This window comes from Mytilus californianus, unplaced genomic scaffold (genome assembly GCF_021869535.1).
Source record: "Mytilus californianus isolate M0D057914Y unplaced genomic scaffold, xbMytCali1.0.p SCAF_12, whole genome shotgun sequence".
Lineage (NCBI taxonomy): Eukaryota > Metazoa > Mollusca > Bivalvia > Mytilida > Mytilidae > Mytilus > Mytilus californianus.
This window is the reverse complement of record NW_026262604.1, coordinates 9,918,538-9,934,906: the sequence shown is the minus strand read 5'-3', so window position 1 is coordinate 9,934,906 and position 16,369 is coordinate 9,918,538. Positions and strand designations below refer to the sequence as shown.

Here is a 16,369-nt window from a genome sequence, read left to right as displayed (position 1 = left end):
TAAAGATAGGCTGGTGCATTATTATGTTGGATATTATAAAATAATTGTAACTTCCTCCTTTCTCTTCGTTCAGCTAAAGTTTCCCAACCAATCTCATCATAAATAATTCTACTACTAGTATAAATAGGAAGACCTGTTACAATTCTGGCTGCCTCAAGCTGCAGCTGCTCTAATTTGTTACAATAACCCACACCCATACTATCCCAAACTTCACAGGCGTATTCGAGTAACGGTCTTATAAAAGTCAAGTATAGCTTTTCTACGTTATTCCTACTTAATCTGTACATTGGTTTTCTAAGTACTTTCAAATGTTTCGATACTTTTTTTATGATACTTTCCACATGAGTGTTCCATTTAGCATCTCTACTAAATGTAACACCCAAGTTTTTATGAAAATCTGTAACTTTAATATTCTTACCATTGAAATTCATTTCCGGAGTTTCAATGTACGAAAACAACATAATTTCTATTTTTTTTCTGGGTTAAAGGACATCAGCCATTTCTTATACCAATCGCTCAGCTCACTCAGGTCGTGACTGATCACTGATTTTATTTGTGACGTGTCACGACTAGAGTAGCTGAGAGATGTGTCATCGGCAAATAATCAACCTAAAGATATACAATTTTCAGCAATATCATTAACTCCCTCTATCCCACATCCCCACTTGTTTTACCCCTATATCCCACATCCCCACTTCTTTGAACCCCTATATCCCACATCCCCACTTCTTTCAACCCCTATATCCCACAGCCTCACTTGTTGTACCCCTGTATTCCACATCCCCACTTGTTTTACCCCTTATATTCCAAACAGTAGTAAAAGTATTTAAGCTTTAAGCGGTCATTTAGGTCAGAACATCATTTGAAAAATCTTAACAATAAATTACTCAGTAATTTTTTGTCGTTCACTAATGTTTCAGACTTAGTTGGCTACAAGCGAATAATCTGAACAGTACTGGATTTACTGCAGTGGCTAAACTTTAAAATTGACTGAGAGACTAAAAATTACTTGTTGATTTATTGTTCATATAAAAAAAAAGGGGAATATTTTTATGAGCTGTTTAGATCAAAATGATCGTTTCGGATCAAACTTAGTTGACTAGTGAAAGCGTGTGTCATCCCTCTATGTAAATAGCGTAACATGAAGATAAATGTTTTGACAGAATGGGGATTTATAAATACAAATATCTTGATCAGTAGAGATATTTACTCACATACCATAGTCATGATATTGGTTTATCCTTAGATATTTATACAAGTTTACAGATGTATGGATTTTAAACTTTTAATGAGTTTTGTGAAGTTGTTTAAACTTTGATGATCAATGTATAAAGTGTCATACTGTTATATTTTTATGGCTGTATATATATTGTTTTCTGTTTTAATATTAGAGATTTTGTAGAGGTTTTATAACAATCAATATGTGACACTTTAATACATAAATTTTTATGACAATAGAAAAAGTTACTGTAATAAGATATGTTAATAATCAGCACCAGAAATAAGAGGAAAAACAAGTAGTCACAATGTTTTGAAGGGTAAGAAATATACCTACCTTTCAGACTCACGACAACGGCTGTTACTGCAAGTGAAAAACCAACCAATAGCACCACAGTCAAAGCACAAATTAATTTATCTTTTTTCCTACTCGCTTTACGAATTTCAGCAAGTTTATCATCATCCACATTAGTTCCAATAATTTCTCTGGTTTGAAATTCCGATTCATTCCTGTCTTCAGTTTGTAGAATTTTAAACAGTTCAACTTCTTCGCTCATTTTCAGTGGCGATGAAACTTCTTCAGTCTGTTCTCTTTTAATAACATGAAACAGTATTTGTTGTTTAGTGAGTTTGAAAATATATTGAAGTTCTTAGGATAATTATAGAAAAGAATATTCCCTCAAGGTTATGAAAAGTGTGAACGGAATGAAGGTCTGTCAAACGTATTTGATTATTTCAATTTGTGAAGAGATATGTACTTCTGATAAGATTTCCGAGTACCCTCAATTGCCATCTTCATATCAGTGAGGATCATTATACATCAGTAATTGATTACAAGCTATAAAAGATTACAAACCTTCGGTTTTTGGTGGGGTTCGTGTTTCTCAGTTTTTAGTTTTCGATGCTGTGTTATGCTCGCTGTTGCTTGTCCTTAGGTCGTTTTCTTTTTTTTTTTTTTTTGGCAATGTCGCTATCAGTTTGTTGCCGACTTATGCGTTTGCATATTCCATTGGTATCTTCCGCTTCTCTATTATATAAAGGTAAACGTTGAGATGCAATGAAGATAAGAGTCCGCATAACAAGAAATGTCACAGACACAGCAATCCAACGACACAACTAATCTAAGAATTCAAGAGGTCCACGTATGATAAACAGCAAAAAAAAAAACGGTATCCTCACAATATATTGAACTCTTAATCGGTCGAAGTTAAACAAAAAAGGAATAATTTTACTATAAAAAATAAGAATAATAATTGCCAAAATGGGACAACTATCAACCAAATGACGTGAATGTTGGCAATTATAAGTCTCAGAACGGCCTTTAGTCGTAAGCAAAACTTAAGGAACTCTTCGCAAACTGTTAAACGAAGACAACTCGGTCCGAAAACAATTCTACAAAAAGACAAATTGGATCGTTAATAGTGACATGTCGGGCCGTCTATCAGATGGACAACTTGAACAGTGTTGGTGTATTATTAATTCGATTTGAAGAGATATGTATTGAATTACACTGGAATTTTCTATGAACACGACTTAAACCGTCTACATGGGACATTAAGTCCGTTCGGACTTCCACAATGAAAAAAAAAAGACCTTGGACGGTGATGTAACAGCTACATTGTATACACATCTTTAAATTTAGTTGGAAAGGTCTTGAATCATCTGATCAACACAAAGCACAAAAACACTAACAGAAAGACAAAAGAAGACACACAACACAACGATTTTAGAGACTAGCAATAACTAAACACTAAAGGTCAAAGCTTTCTACAATTAATAAAGATATATGTTTCTGCGACTTAAATGCCAATCAATACCCATCCATTGAGAGTGAAATTGTCTTATACTGCTTCAGCCAAAAATAAACTAAAAGTTGATCTTGTCCAATGGCAACATTTAAGTACCGAAATGATATAGGCAAATGAGTTCTCCTTTTTGTATACTTAAGTAATGTTTTAATATATTGTTACCCAAATCAGTGTTAGTAAGTATAACTTTTGTTTTTTTATATAACATATATTCAACCATTTTGTATTATCTGAAACAATTAGTAATATTATTTAGAAACATTCTTTTGTATTTCATGCACCATATAGAAACAAAATTAACTTTTTCTCAAATGATGTAATACACCTTGAGTGTCTTGACTTTTTGTCAGAACATACTTGTTTTTTGATGTATTTATCGATACGGTTGTCTACAGGGAATCATCGCTTTATGTACAAGTGGAGTAGGATCTGCTTACCCTTCCGGAGCACCTGAGATCACCATGGTTCTTTGGTGTGGTTCGTGTTGCTCAGTTTTCTATGTTGTAATGTGTGTACCGTTGTTAGTCTTTTCTTCGTTTTTGTTTTTGTTTTTTTCCCCATTGTCGGTTTGTTTTGCTAATCATTAGTTTGAATGTCCGTTTGGTAATTCTCACCTCTTTTTCTTTCGAAAATCCCTTTGGTATCTTTCGCCTCTCTCAATGACTATTCGAAATAAAATTATGACCACTTTGGTCTTTCCACTGTGTCAAGGTACGCACAATTAAAAAAGTGCGCACGGTCAACGCTTTTACAACACCATAAAATTACAAAAAGAAGCATTTAATTCTTAAACATCTGTTAGACTTCACTGTTTGCTGTTGATGTAGGTGTCGACAAGCATTCAATACTTATAATTACATTTTTTTTCTAGGATCATGAACACACGATTTCTATCAAGTTTTTCTTTTACTAACCTGTGCACTTTATTGTAGAAGCTCGTGTCATCATGAAGGTTACATTTCATTTTGAAATGAAGGTTAATTTCAGAATGACGAGAGATTGCTGTTGGCCAATCAAAATAACGTATTATAATGAAACATACATGTAATGTAATAATTTAATTTAGAGAAAATGTAAGATAAATATGCCAAATATGTATTATATTTTACTATGTCATAGCGATAAGTTGCTATTGGTGAAGGAAGGTGGACGATTGGAAGCACAACTAGGAGTCAGTTGATGAAGATCGGAGTCGAACAAACCGTGCAGAAACAAAATTTGAACTCACTACATCAGAAATAACATGTTAGTGATTTCATCAAGAAGGCATATCAAATTATAAACTTGAATGGACATGATTTAAATCAATGGTTTGTTATTATATTCTGCGTTGATGAAGTTATCAATTATTTAAAACAAAATATGGTTCTCACTCCTTCAGTCATATTTGACCTTAAATGGATTGGTTTATTCATTTATGTCCTTTTTAGTTATAAAGCTCTTCCGTGGATTCCTATAATGAAAGATAATCTAGAAATCTAAATTTATAAAGTGTTATTTTTATTTACTTATAAGTTTAGATAAGACAAATAAGGCAAAATAACGACTACAGCTATGCACCGTATTGGAAGTCAGTCATCATCAGAATTTTTTTCTGGAATATAGTTGTGTGATAAACACCACTTATACCAAACAGACTTATTTTATCCTTTATCCTGTATCGCGAATATGTTAAAGAGAAGTGCTCAGGGGAATAAGTTTGTTCCTAGTAATCATGTAAATGCAGTCGCGTGATACTGTCCTAGGATTGTTTTAGTCCTTTGTTCCAAGCATTTAACATTTAAGATATAGACCTTCATTTAGTGTCACTTAAGGATCTGTTTATGGCACAACTTTTGGTAGTCCTTCTAGCATAAAGTCGTCGCTAATCTAACTCCAGGTTATTTGAAATTAAACAATGGACGGCATACTTATTATTTTTAGCTGGTGCATACGTTTTTGTAGTCTTGTGTCTTGCTGTCTCAATGGCACAAACGCTAAATTTCTGTATGAGACCACAAATTAAAATATCTATTAATTTATCAACATGTCCATCGACATATATCTCTTTCAAAAAACCAATTTGTAACCATTAACTTTTTTTAAGGTAAAATTATAACTCAATGATCTAAGACAGTCCAAAAAAAAAAGATATAGAAATGTTTTTATAAGAGAGCATATTTAACATCTGATAAGCTACTGCTGCATTATTAACATGTAGATGTCACTAAATAAGCTACACAATTGTACTACAGTACGTGTATCTTAATGATTCTCACAAATATAATAAAATGTATTTGAACATGAAATATCAATCCATCTGTATCTTTCACTATGATACAAACATGCACAGTCCTCCCTGTTATCAAAATCGTTTGGTTCGCCAGGATACCAGTCAGTGTAGGTAAGTGGTGTATTGTCAATTTCCCATACAAAAAGTCCTTCTCGTACAAAATCATGTGCTCCGATCCAAACGTCACCTGGGTTCTTATCTTAAAACAAACACACTGCTTATCAGAACAATTGTTTTAAACATTTCAGGAAAATCAAAAAGATAACAGAATACAGTTCATTCAACTTAGTACTGTTTTGGTCTATTTAACATTTTTTTTTCGAAACGAAATGCGCGTCTGACGTACATAACTTTAAGCCTGTATCTTTAATTAGTTTATTCATATGTTTCTACTAAATTATCAGTCTTACTTTTACAAATATATTTTGTTTCCTGATATTCATCATGCTTATAAATCTCAGGCATTATATTTTTTTAATTTACCTCATCGAAATTATTGCATGTTACTCAGAAAACTACCTAAATCGCGTTTTAACAAAATAGCAATACTAAATTGAAAATAAGTCTTGTTTTAATATTTTTTATTTTAGAATACTATGCCTTTTCTGAATTTTCCTGACACTTCAACGAAACCTGTTATAAGAAGCTCGTAACATATTTTTATCAGATACACAATAGCAATGGATAACAAAATCAGGAATGAAATAGAAAGCTCTGGATTCATTTTTTTGAAAGTAAAATAAAAAAGTTGCGAGCCCCTAATTATATTTTTTTACATCTGGGTGCAAATGATTTAGTGCTAATGAATTAATCGAGAACATCAAATGCTCATTTTTAAGAATATAAGTTTTCGCACCTGACATTAAAATCATATGGTCAGATATTTTACTAAGGCACTATTGGCATGGACCATTAAGGCCAAAGTTAATTGAAATAGCCAGAAAAAGAGTAAACTGTGCTGTAAGATCGTTTATGAAGAAAGAAGGTCAATACATTTTAAGGTATCCAGCTATCAAAGCCTCTGATTCTATTTTATTCAGACATGACGGCACACACTTGTCACAAGTTGGTATTGGTATCTTCTTGAATAACATTCAGGCAGTTATTGAAACATTCGTAATCGGTGTTGCTAAGGTTTTCCCACCAAATAAATGGGGAATAATGAGACCCCATTCATTTGGCGGTTCAGAGAGACGGTACACGGACTTAGAACTGTCCCCCTCTGGCACATATCTCTACCCTACCGGCTCTATAATGGAGGGTATTAAATAATTTCCTAGGGTTCACTCTTGTCATCGAGAGGAATCCCCTCCACTTCTGGTATCAGAAGGGAGGTTTCATCTCCGCAGTACACGTAATTCAGGTTGTTTGCATATAAAAAATCGGAGATACTGTTGTTTTGCAGAGATTTGTGTAAACAGAGGGGGGTTCTCCGTCCAGTCCACTCTTGCACGTAGGAGGGATATTTTGACACTTACGTTATCATAGGGTCCCCGATATGCTCTTTTCTATCCTTTGGCTATCGGGTTGTTTGTCTCCCTGGAACTGGTTAAACATTTTATCTGCGGCCTATCAAATATCCACACATACATATTTTTGTACATATACTTGTTGTATTATTAGTAATAAAAATTTTGTATTCTTTCTACAATTTGTATTGTTGGTTTTTCAGCGCCAGTGGTCCGTTTATTAATCTTATATTAATAAATTATAAATCAACGATACGAAAATCATAAACAGTGTATAATAAACAAATTTACTTACCGGTTTTTATAAAGGATTTCAATAACCAATTTTCAAAGTTATTGTCAATTTTTACAAGAAGTCCTTCCATGTTATGACAATCAATCTACAAAATACATATTTAAATTTGTGTCAAAATAGTAAATATGGCAGAGAAGTACAATATTTATAATGCTAATTGCACAAAAAGGTATCGGACTAAATTAGCAATTCAACGTTTGAAAAAGCGCAACAAATATACTACAATTATATTTAAATTTGGCTTTATTCTTGTATATTATTAGAAAATGCTAAAATATATATTATATACATTTTGCTTTCGATACTGACTTGATCAGCAAGAATAATAAGCGAGTCCTCTTTGTCGAAGTGATATTCGAGCTATTGAAGTTGGTATAAAAAAATGGCATTAATTTTTAATCAGCATTTGAAAAGATCGATGCATTGTTGAAAGATGCCATTGCATAATATTTTCGAGTACATTGTATCATGTCGTTCCGACGGCAGTGAATTTTTCTCTGGAGTAAGAATATACACTTTTTACGCGTGCAAAATGTTGCGATCCTTGTTCAAATGTATATACGACGTACCGTTCATTCCACTGTCGAATTGATGATGATGGCCATAACAACGTGAATGGATGAAAAACAAAAACTTATATCGAAAAAAAGTAAACAAAATGGAGAATTTGCTAAGCAACATGGAACATACGCTTATTTTGAATGGAAATGTAGGAGTAGCGTAAGGGAGTGTCGAAATTGATCCATTTTTAGATTAACATCATGAACATGTATTAATATCACGTGATTGGCCTTCTAGTCTTATCTTCGTTATTATATCAGTTCCTTTGCTAATATCTTACGTTACTATTTGTACCTTTGGATCATTCCATGTCTTCGTTGATTGGAAATGAAAGTAGTAACAACTATTCATTAACTGTTCCCATCCAGAACCACAGCTAATTGTAATAACTAAAAAACACCAATATTTTTATTCACGCATAACATTTGTTTTTTTTATGTAAATGACAATACTATGGCTTTGGTTATTAAATAATTTATCAATCTTTAGAAGGAAATCAGTTTATAATACAAAAACGTTGACATCTGAAACCTGAGTTGAGCAGACAAGAGTGTAAAATATGACTGCCAGCTCAAAATAATTTAAATTAATACCATTAAAATTTGTTATTTAAGTAAATTGATATCGCTAACCATTTTGATATGAAGGTTCGTATCTGTTATAAAGGTCACAAACCAACAGAGCAAAAATATGATGATTGACCATTGAACCTATGATACATGTGTACACTAGACTACACAAAGTATGATACATGTGTACGACAGACGACACAAAGTCTTGAATAAGATAGATATTCGATTTCTTTAAAAAGGGATCTTTCAGATTATATTTTACAGGGTCAAAAGTTAAATCACAAAATTTCTGAACTCCAAGGAAAATTAAAAACGGAAAGTCCCTAATCAGGTGGCAAAATCAAAAGCACAAACACATCAAACGAGTGGACAACAACTGTCATATTCCTGACTTGGTACAGGCATTTTCTTATGTAGAAAATGGTGGATTGAACCTGGTTTTATAGCGCTAAACCTCTCACTTGTACGACAGTCGCATCAAATTCTACATCAAAGTGTTAAACGAATTAATGTTCACTCGATTCTGAAAAGAATATTACCTATCATTCAGACAAAAAAATAAAATTATGAATTTATTTGTTTGAAGGATTTAACAAAATCGAAATATAGAGATACTATTTCGCTATTAGCAGTCCGATCGGTCATTACATGTTTGAACATGCTTGTCTTTTTATTTATACTCATATTTATGTTTAATCGGGTCATATTACAATCGGCAGTCGTCGGAGGTCATGTCGATGCTTTTAAAATTAGATGCTGTCTAGTCTTGAATACTTAAGAAGTGCTGAGATCTTATAACGAGTTCACAGTTCTATTGCAATTTGGATAAACGATAAAGAATTTGGGGGAACAAATGCCCCTTCATATAATCATTCTGAGTTGTTAGTTAATGTCACAATGACGTTTATCCCATACTTAGGGATATAATTCTGAGTTGTTGGGATACTGTCACACTGACGTTTTGCCCACACTCATTGATTGCAATCTGAGTTGTAGTGTTATTGTCACACTGACTTTTATTCCACACTCATTGATGAACATCTGAGTGGTTGGGATTGCACATTGATGTTTATCCCACACTCATTGATGAACATTTGAGTGGTTGGGATTGCACATTGATGTTTATCCCACACTCATTCATATGATGAAAAACTTTGGTTGTTACCGTTTCTAATTGATTTTAATCAAGAATTTAACAGTTCTATATTTGTTGACATGATAACGTATTTAGTTACCTGATTCTCCAGGGCTTCCCTTTTCGCCCATTTGTCCACGTTCTCCTGCAAATAATATTTAGAGTAGCACATTTATAAATTATTTAGAAATTGAAGTTTCAACTCAACAAGGCAAAGTTGACTTTAGATGGATTTGTCAATAGCTAGGTTTTCTCTTGTAGATTTTTGTGATACATAATCATTTCTCAAAAGAGACGTATTCACTTACAACATAATGTATGTACATAATGTATATTTAAAAGTATATAATTTGTAATCAATGTTTTAGTTTGGTCTTCAATAATGATTTAAGATTATTTTATATTCCCTTCACATTTTATGTATACTAACTATGTAATGAAAAAGAAAGACATTCCTTAATATATGAGCTGCGTCGGACCGAAATCGACTTTATGCAAATGAATATCGATACATCGGTTAACTTATTTCTGGTTGAAATAATCGCTATGCAAAGTCTGTAACTGTTTGAAATTTCAGTTGTAATAAGAACCCTATAAAACAGACAAGAATCCATCTTTTATGTCGTATTTGAATGTTTCAAAATCAATCAAAGTCTTTTACATGTACATGTATACGTTCACTTGCATAAGGTCGATTTCTATCCGACGCAGCTCATATGTTCACATATGACTTTTGTAGACATTTATGAATTCACATATCTATTTAAATTGTACTTAAACCTTTCAACAAACAGTTCACATAATATTCTGTGTGAGAGCAAAGTTCATAATATTGCTGTCTGTATTTGGATCATTCTATCTCATTATGTGTCTGTATGACCAACAAGGGTTCCGAAATGGATATACAGTATGTTTTAAGGATGTTTAATTCGTACACTTGAAGTAAGTATCAGACCGACAAAATTTAATATGGGCGTTGAAGAAGTAGATACTCTAGTAAAGGGTGATTTTTGTCGCTAGTCCGAACTTCCCTTTTTAGAATTAGATAAAAATAAATTACAATATTCATCATAGTGAAAACAGGTAATCATAATATGTTTTCTCTTACACTTACCTGAGTTATCCTTTTCCTGACCTATTGATTTTTATTTTTAATCAACGTGTGCATGGTGTGGTTTGTTTGATCTCAGTTCGTCATTGACCAAAATTTGATTATGACGTCAAACTTTTTTGCTTTGCAGATCATTCGAAAAGTAGGATTAAAATTGTCTGTATATCGTCTATAAATCATTAGTGAAACAGATTCCACCACCAAATCTCATGCAATACGATATATATCCACACTCGGCAGTTAAATCTTAAATATTTAAAACGCTTGGCGAGCCTCGCGGGTTTTAAATTTGAAAATTTAACTGTCTCGAATGGATAAATATCGTATCACACTTGATGCAGTGGTAGAATCTATATTTATATATATATAAAAGCAAATTTATTGTTTGTCAGATATGTGACATTCAACTCATAGAACATATTTCATCGTTTTTCATTTGATATAATTTGATCTACAGCTGTCGTCTGTAATATAACCTATTAAACAATACAACTATAATACGACAATTTTGAGTTGTTGATTATGAATGAGTTACATCGGTTGACCCGAGATCAATCGTCGAAAACAACGTTCATAAACAATCGGTTCCTATTGTGACGTCATAACAAAATCATTGGAAACATACGGGAAAATGCACTAATTTGAAAGTCGTCTATTATTATAAATAAGTTCATAGCAATCAAACAGATCATATACTTTAAATATTCAACTTGAACTTATTTTGAAAGTCTCACCTGTTTGACCTTTGTCGCCAACAGGGCCCTTACTTCCCATTGAGCCCTTTTCACCTTTGATACCCTTTTCACCATGTTCCCCATTTGAGCCATGAAGGCCATTTTCTCCATTTTGACCTTTATCACCTGTTGGTCCTTTATCTCCAGCTAATCCTCTGCTTCCGGTAAAACCGACTAGACCAGTTATGCCCCTGTCACCCTTTGAACCTCTTTCACCAACAGCACATTTGGCTCCATTTGAACCTTTTATAGGATGTAGAAATAACTTTAAAACAACTTGAATTCGCAGTCAGAATACAACCTTTGTTTTGCTTGAGTTCGTGTTTCCCGGTCTATATTTTATATGTAGTACTTTGTGAATTGTTGTTCGATCGGATCACCGTTAAAATACGGCGTTGACTGTTTGACCTTGACTTATGATGTTCATGCCTACTTGGTAGGATGTAGAAATAACTTTTAAACAAGATGAATTCTCAGTCAAAATGAGAATGGAAACGGGGAATGCGTCAAAGAGACAACAACCCGATCAAAGAGAAGAAAACAGCCAAAGGCCACCAATGGGTCTTTAAAACAGCGAGAAAATTTTGGTTTTGCTTGGGTTAGTGTTTCGTAGTCTATATTTCATATGTAGTAGTCTGTGAATTGTCGTCTGATCGAATCATGTATACTATTTAAAAATAAGGCATTGTCTGTTTGACCTTGACTTATGATGTTCATGCATAAATAGTATTTTCCCCTTTTTATTTTAGTTGTTAGTTCATTAAATTTATTATGGTTTGTCAATTATTTTTATTTGATAAAAACAATGATAACAATAAAAAGTCTTAATTGCCAAAATGACTCGAAAAATCAGTAATTCACCTAATTGATTCGAAATCTGAATTTGTCTTTCTAAACTGGAAGCATTTAATGCCAATTGTTGTACCTGTTTTTCTAGTTCTGAACTCTTTTCCATATGATTGATATAGTACGCTGAAATACAATGAAAAGGTATCACTTTAACACAGCATTCAATGTATATATTAAAGGAAGCGAATAATCATTAATAATAATCAAAGCAAGTGCATTGATGTTTAATTACATGTAGTTTTGATATTATATATATCGTGATGTTTTGACCAGGCATTGTGACTGTCTTGCAATGTTTATAAACTGTTCTCAGCATTTTATTTATAGATTTCGGATAGCCATTTCAATTACGACAATATACCAATATTTTATTACCAACGGTTGACTCCGGAGTTTATAATGTCTCGACTGTTAAACTTCTCTGTGGTAAAACATTCTGGAATTCATTCAAGTTAGAGCAACTAAAGAATCTGAATCACGCTTACAATCGGTGCCATTTAGAGGCAAAATTCAACTTTTTTCCGATAATTTTTGTTGTGTTACAAAAACAAAAAACAATCAATGTTTTCCCAAAATTGCACCGATTTTAGGTATCATTTTACTTTTTAAATTTGCTCTCACTTAACCGAATATCATAATGCCCTACCACAGAAAAGGTAACTTGTCGGAAAATTATATATTCCGGAGTCAAATGCGGTAATATGAAAATAGTCTATTGCAACCAAATACTCTGTTGTAATAGTAATCCAATCTACATTTGTATAAGATTTTATAACTGGCGCACTTTTATAACAGGTGTTCTTGGGAATAGCTAACACGCAAATTAAATATTAATCAGAATAAAAATATCATATTAACTAAAAATCAAATTTTCAACAATCAAAATGAATACAACAGCATCAATTAATTATTTTTAAACGTTTTAGTGCACTGTGGGTGTCTTGTTTCAGTAATTTGACGTCTGTATTTTAGCTTCATAGTTAATATAACATAATTAGGTATACACTGCCAAAACCAAAAAAGACAAATAAATTGAGTGAATGAAGTTAATAAACGATTGATAATAACAAACAAAATGTAAACAATAACATAGAAAAATGTAAATGACATTCGGGTGCTCATTTCTCAGATCCATCTGTTGTGTAATAGTTTCCCACTTCCCACTTTTCTCCCTACTGTTTCCCAGATTCCACCTTTTTACTCCCTTTATCCCACAATTTCCTTTTGGTACCCCCTATATCCCACATCCAACAAGCGTGTCATCATCCTTTGTTAATAGAATAACATGTAGTTAAATGTTTCTTCAGAATAGGATTGATAAATCTACACATATGATAATTATAAAGTTTTTATATGTCTCTTTCAGCCATAGTCAAGAAATGTTTATATATTTAGAAATTTATTACAAGTTAACAGATAAATTGATTTGAAACTTTTAATGAGTAATGTTTAGTTGTTTTAACATTGATAATTAATGTATCAAGTGTTATATTATTAGTTTCTCATAAGTCATATTTTCATGCCTTGCAAATGCTTGTTTTACGTGTAAATTAAAAAAAATTGAAGATGTTTTATGACAATCAATATGTGACACTAAAATAAATAAATTTATTATTATAATAGAAAAAAGTTACTTTAATCAAATATGTTAATAATCATCACTAGAAATAAAGGCACAGTAGTATACCGGTGTTCAAAAGTCATCAATCGATTGAGAGAAAACAAATCAGGGCCACAAACTGAAACCGAGGGAAACACATCAACCATAAGAGGAAAACAAAGGAACAACAGGAACACCGAAGCACAACAAAAACAAACGCCAACATACATAGAAACGAACTACTTGATAACAACTGCCATATTCCTGACTTGGTACTGGACATTTTAAGAAAACATGGTAGGTTGAACCTGGTTTAATGGCTAACCAAACCTCCCGCTTTATGACAATGTTAAAAAATTTCGCTAAAATAACAACACTACGTGACAGAAATACGGCACAAACACACGCAAGAAGTAAGAGGAACAACAATCAGTCACAATACCTTAAAGGGTATGTAATATATCGACCTTTCTGATACATGACAACGACTACAACTGCAAGTGAAAAACTAATCAATAGCACCACAGTCATGGCACAAATTGATTTATACCCTTTCTACTCTCTTTACGAATTTCAGCAAGTTTATCTTTCCACATGTTAGTTCTAATACGCTCTCTGCTGTGAAGATCCGATTTATTCCATTCCTCAGTGTCAGGCATGTTTACAAGTTCAACTTGTTCACTCATTTTCTGTGCTGATGATACTTTTTTTTTTGCAATGGCATTGTTATTTTGTCTGATTTATTTGTTTGAATATCGAGTTAGCATATTATGACTCTCTGATAGAAACGTTAACTTTGACAGGCAATTCATATTAAATGAGACTTCGGGTATATACCAACAAAACAGCAACCTGACGACATGAATAACCAAAGGACCTTTAGGGGCCTACTTATGAAATACAGCCTAAAAAATGGTATTCTCACAATATATCGACCTCTTAATTGCCCGGAATCGACCTAAAAGGAATAATTTTACCATAAGAAATACGGAGATGTGGTGACAACTATCAACCAGAGTCCAAATGAAGTAGATGTAAGCAACAATAGTTCATCATTCGACATTCACATTCTTAGCAAAACTTCGTAACAGACTTTTAAACAAATTCTAGTAATGCCCGAGTACAAGACAACTCAGACTGGAGGCAACTCTAAACAAAAGTTAAATTGGATCGTCCACAACGACATTTCGGACAGTCTATCTGATAAACAATTCGGACAATGTTGGTGTTTTATTTGATCTATTCGAGAAGATATGTTGCAGACAACTGGGACCTTCTATGGACATTATTTGAATCGTCATCAGGATAATTCAGTCCGGTCGGCCTTCCACAAGGAGAAAACCCTAGGGCCCCAACATGACAAATTGGGAATCAATTCAAACGACAAGACTAGAGAACTGATTAATGCTAAAACAATAAATCAAACTTGATCTAATATAACATGCAGCAATCAAGAAAATCGTTGAATTACAGGATCCTGACTTCTGACAGACAGAGAAGAATGTGGCAGGGTTTTTTCACATTTTTCAGTAGGCATAACCTTCCCCAGGACATGGGATGGTGACGTAACAGCTTGATTATATACACTAACCTGGATGGGAATGGTAGTACTTCGCTTTGTAATAAAAATGCGTTTGTACAGTTTTAACTGTTTATAATGACTCTACTTGCTCAAATGACTACAATTACGTAATAAACGCGTCGAGGTTGCAAAGGTGACGTAAGTTACAGTCCTTCAAAGAATACTGAATCCTTGACATACACACTGTACACGTTAGTTGGAAAGGGCTTGACTCATCTGATCGATACGAAGCACAAAGGAAACTAACAAAAAAGCAAACGAAGTTACGACGCAACGTTCTAGGAAACTAGCTGTTACTGAACAATATAGATCAAAGCTAATAACTAACAAATAATCATGTTTAGTTAGATCTGAATAATAATCAGTACACATCCAATGGAATTAGCGTAAAGACGTCATAAGTCTGAGCCGAACTAAGCACTAACTATTGAGCTGATGATACTCCCTGGGACTAACAGTCCATCAGCAGTGGTATCGACCAAATGGTAGTTAAAGAAAATAACACTTTATTAATTTTGCGCTTTTCTGGATTTACCTTCATCAGGAAAGCTCAAACCCAAATAGTTAAAAGGTGCGGACGTATAACTACGTGGAAGTGTAAGGAGCTATATCTACAACTATAGTAACTTGTATTATTTTTTATGTGTCCACTTGCATTTCAATGTTTTCACAGAATTGAATTATTGTTAGGGACTTATCATTTTTTACCTGGAAGGGGGGCTGGTTATTTTGAAATCAAACATATAAAAATTTGTTGATCCCCATAATATTTCACTACTTTTATTTTATCCCCTCTTAAAAACATTCTAAAAAAATGTGATCCCCCCTCTATTAAACATGCCAAAATTTTAACATGCAAAACACTTACCTTTGACACGCATGATATGTAGGTTATACTTGAAAATTAAAAATTTCACAAATGTTTCATTAGAGATAAAATTGATCCCCCCACTTTGAATTCATAAAAAAATTTGAACCCCCTTTTCCACTTACAGAAAAAAACTTGAACCCCCCCCCCCCCCCCTACATTTTGACCAGCCCCCCTCCCCCTTCCCAGGTAAAAAATGATAAGTCCCTAAAATTTATGGGTTAAACTAATAGCTTACTGTCCATCCAGCACCATCGACATCCTATTTTCATATAACCGACTTTTGACTCCGGAT

At 33.1% G+C, this 16,369-nt stretch overlaps 1 protein-coding gene across 1 annotated transcript; it reads right to left on the bottom strand.

The window, feature by feature from the left end:
- Nucleotides 1-7,899: 7,899 nt before the first annotated feature.
- Nucleotides 7,900-16,087, bottom strand: LOC127722272 (otolin-1-like). Its single transcript, XM_052229165.1, has 4 exons — nucleotides 16,075-16,087; nucleotides 11,176-11,418; nucleotides 9,431-9,475; nucleotides 7,900-8,012 (listed from the first exon to the last, which is right to left on the bottom strand). Exons 1-4 carry the CDS (start codon nucleotides 16,085-16,087, stop codon nucleotides 7,900-7,902), a joined length of 414 nt encoding a protein of 137 aa, XP_052085125.1.
- Between the last annotated feature and the right edge of the window lie 282 nt (nucleotides 16,088-16,369).

What these genes read in the sequence shown, in the direction of transcription:
- LOC127722272 (XM_052229165.1), bottom strand. An exon ending in TGGCGACAAAGGTCAAACAG is followed by an intron (nt 9,476 to 11,175) that starts GTGAGACTTTCA and finishes TATTATTTGCAG; the next exon opens with GAGAACGTGGACAAATGGGC. An exon ending in GGGAAGCCCTGGAGAATCAG is followed by an intron (nt 8,013 to 9,430) that starts GTAACTAAATAC and finishes GGTGTTTTTTAG; the next exon opens with TTATTACAATTAGCTGTGGT.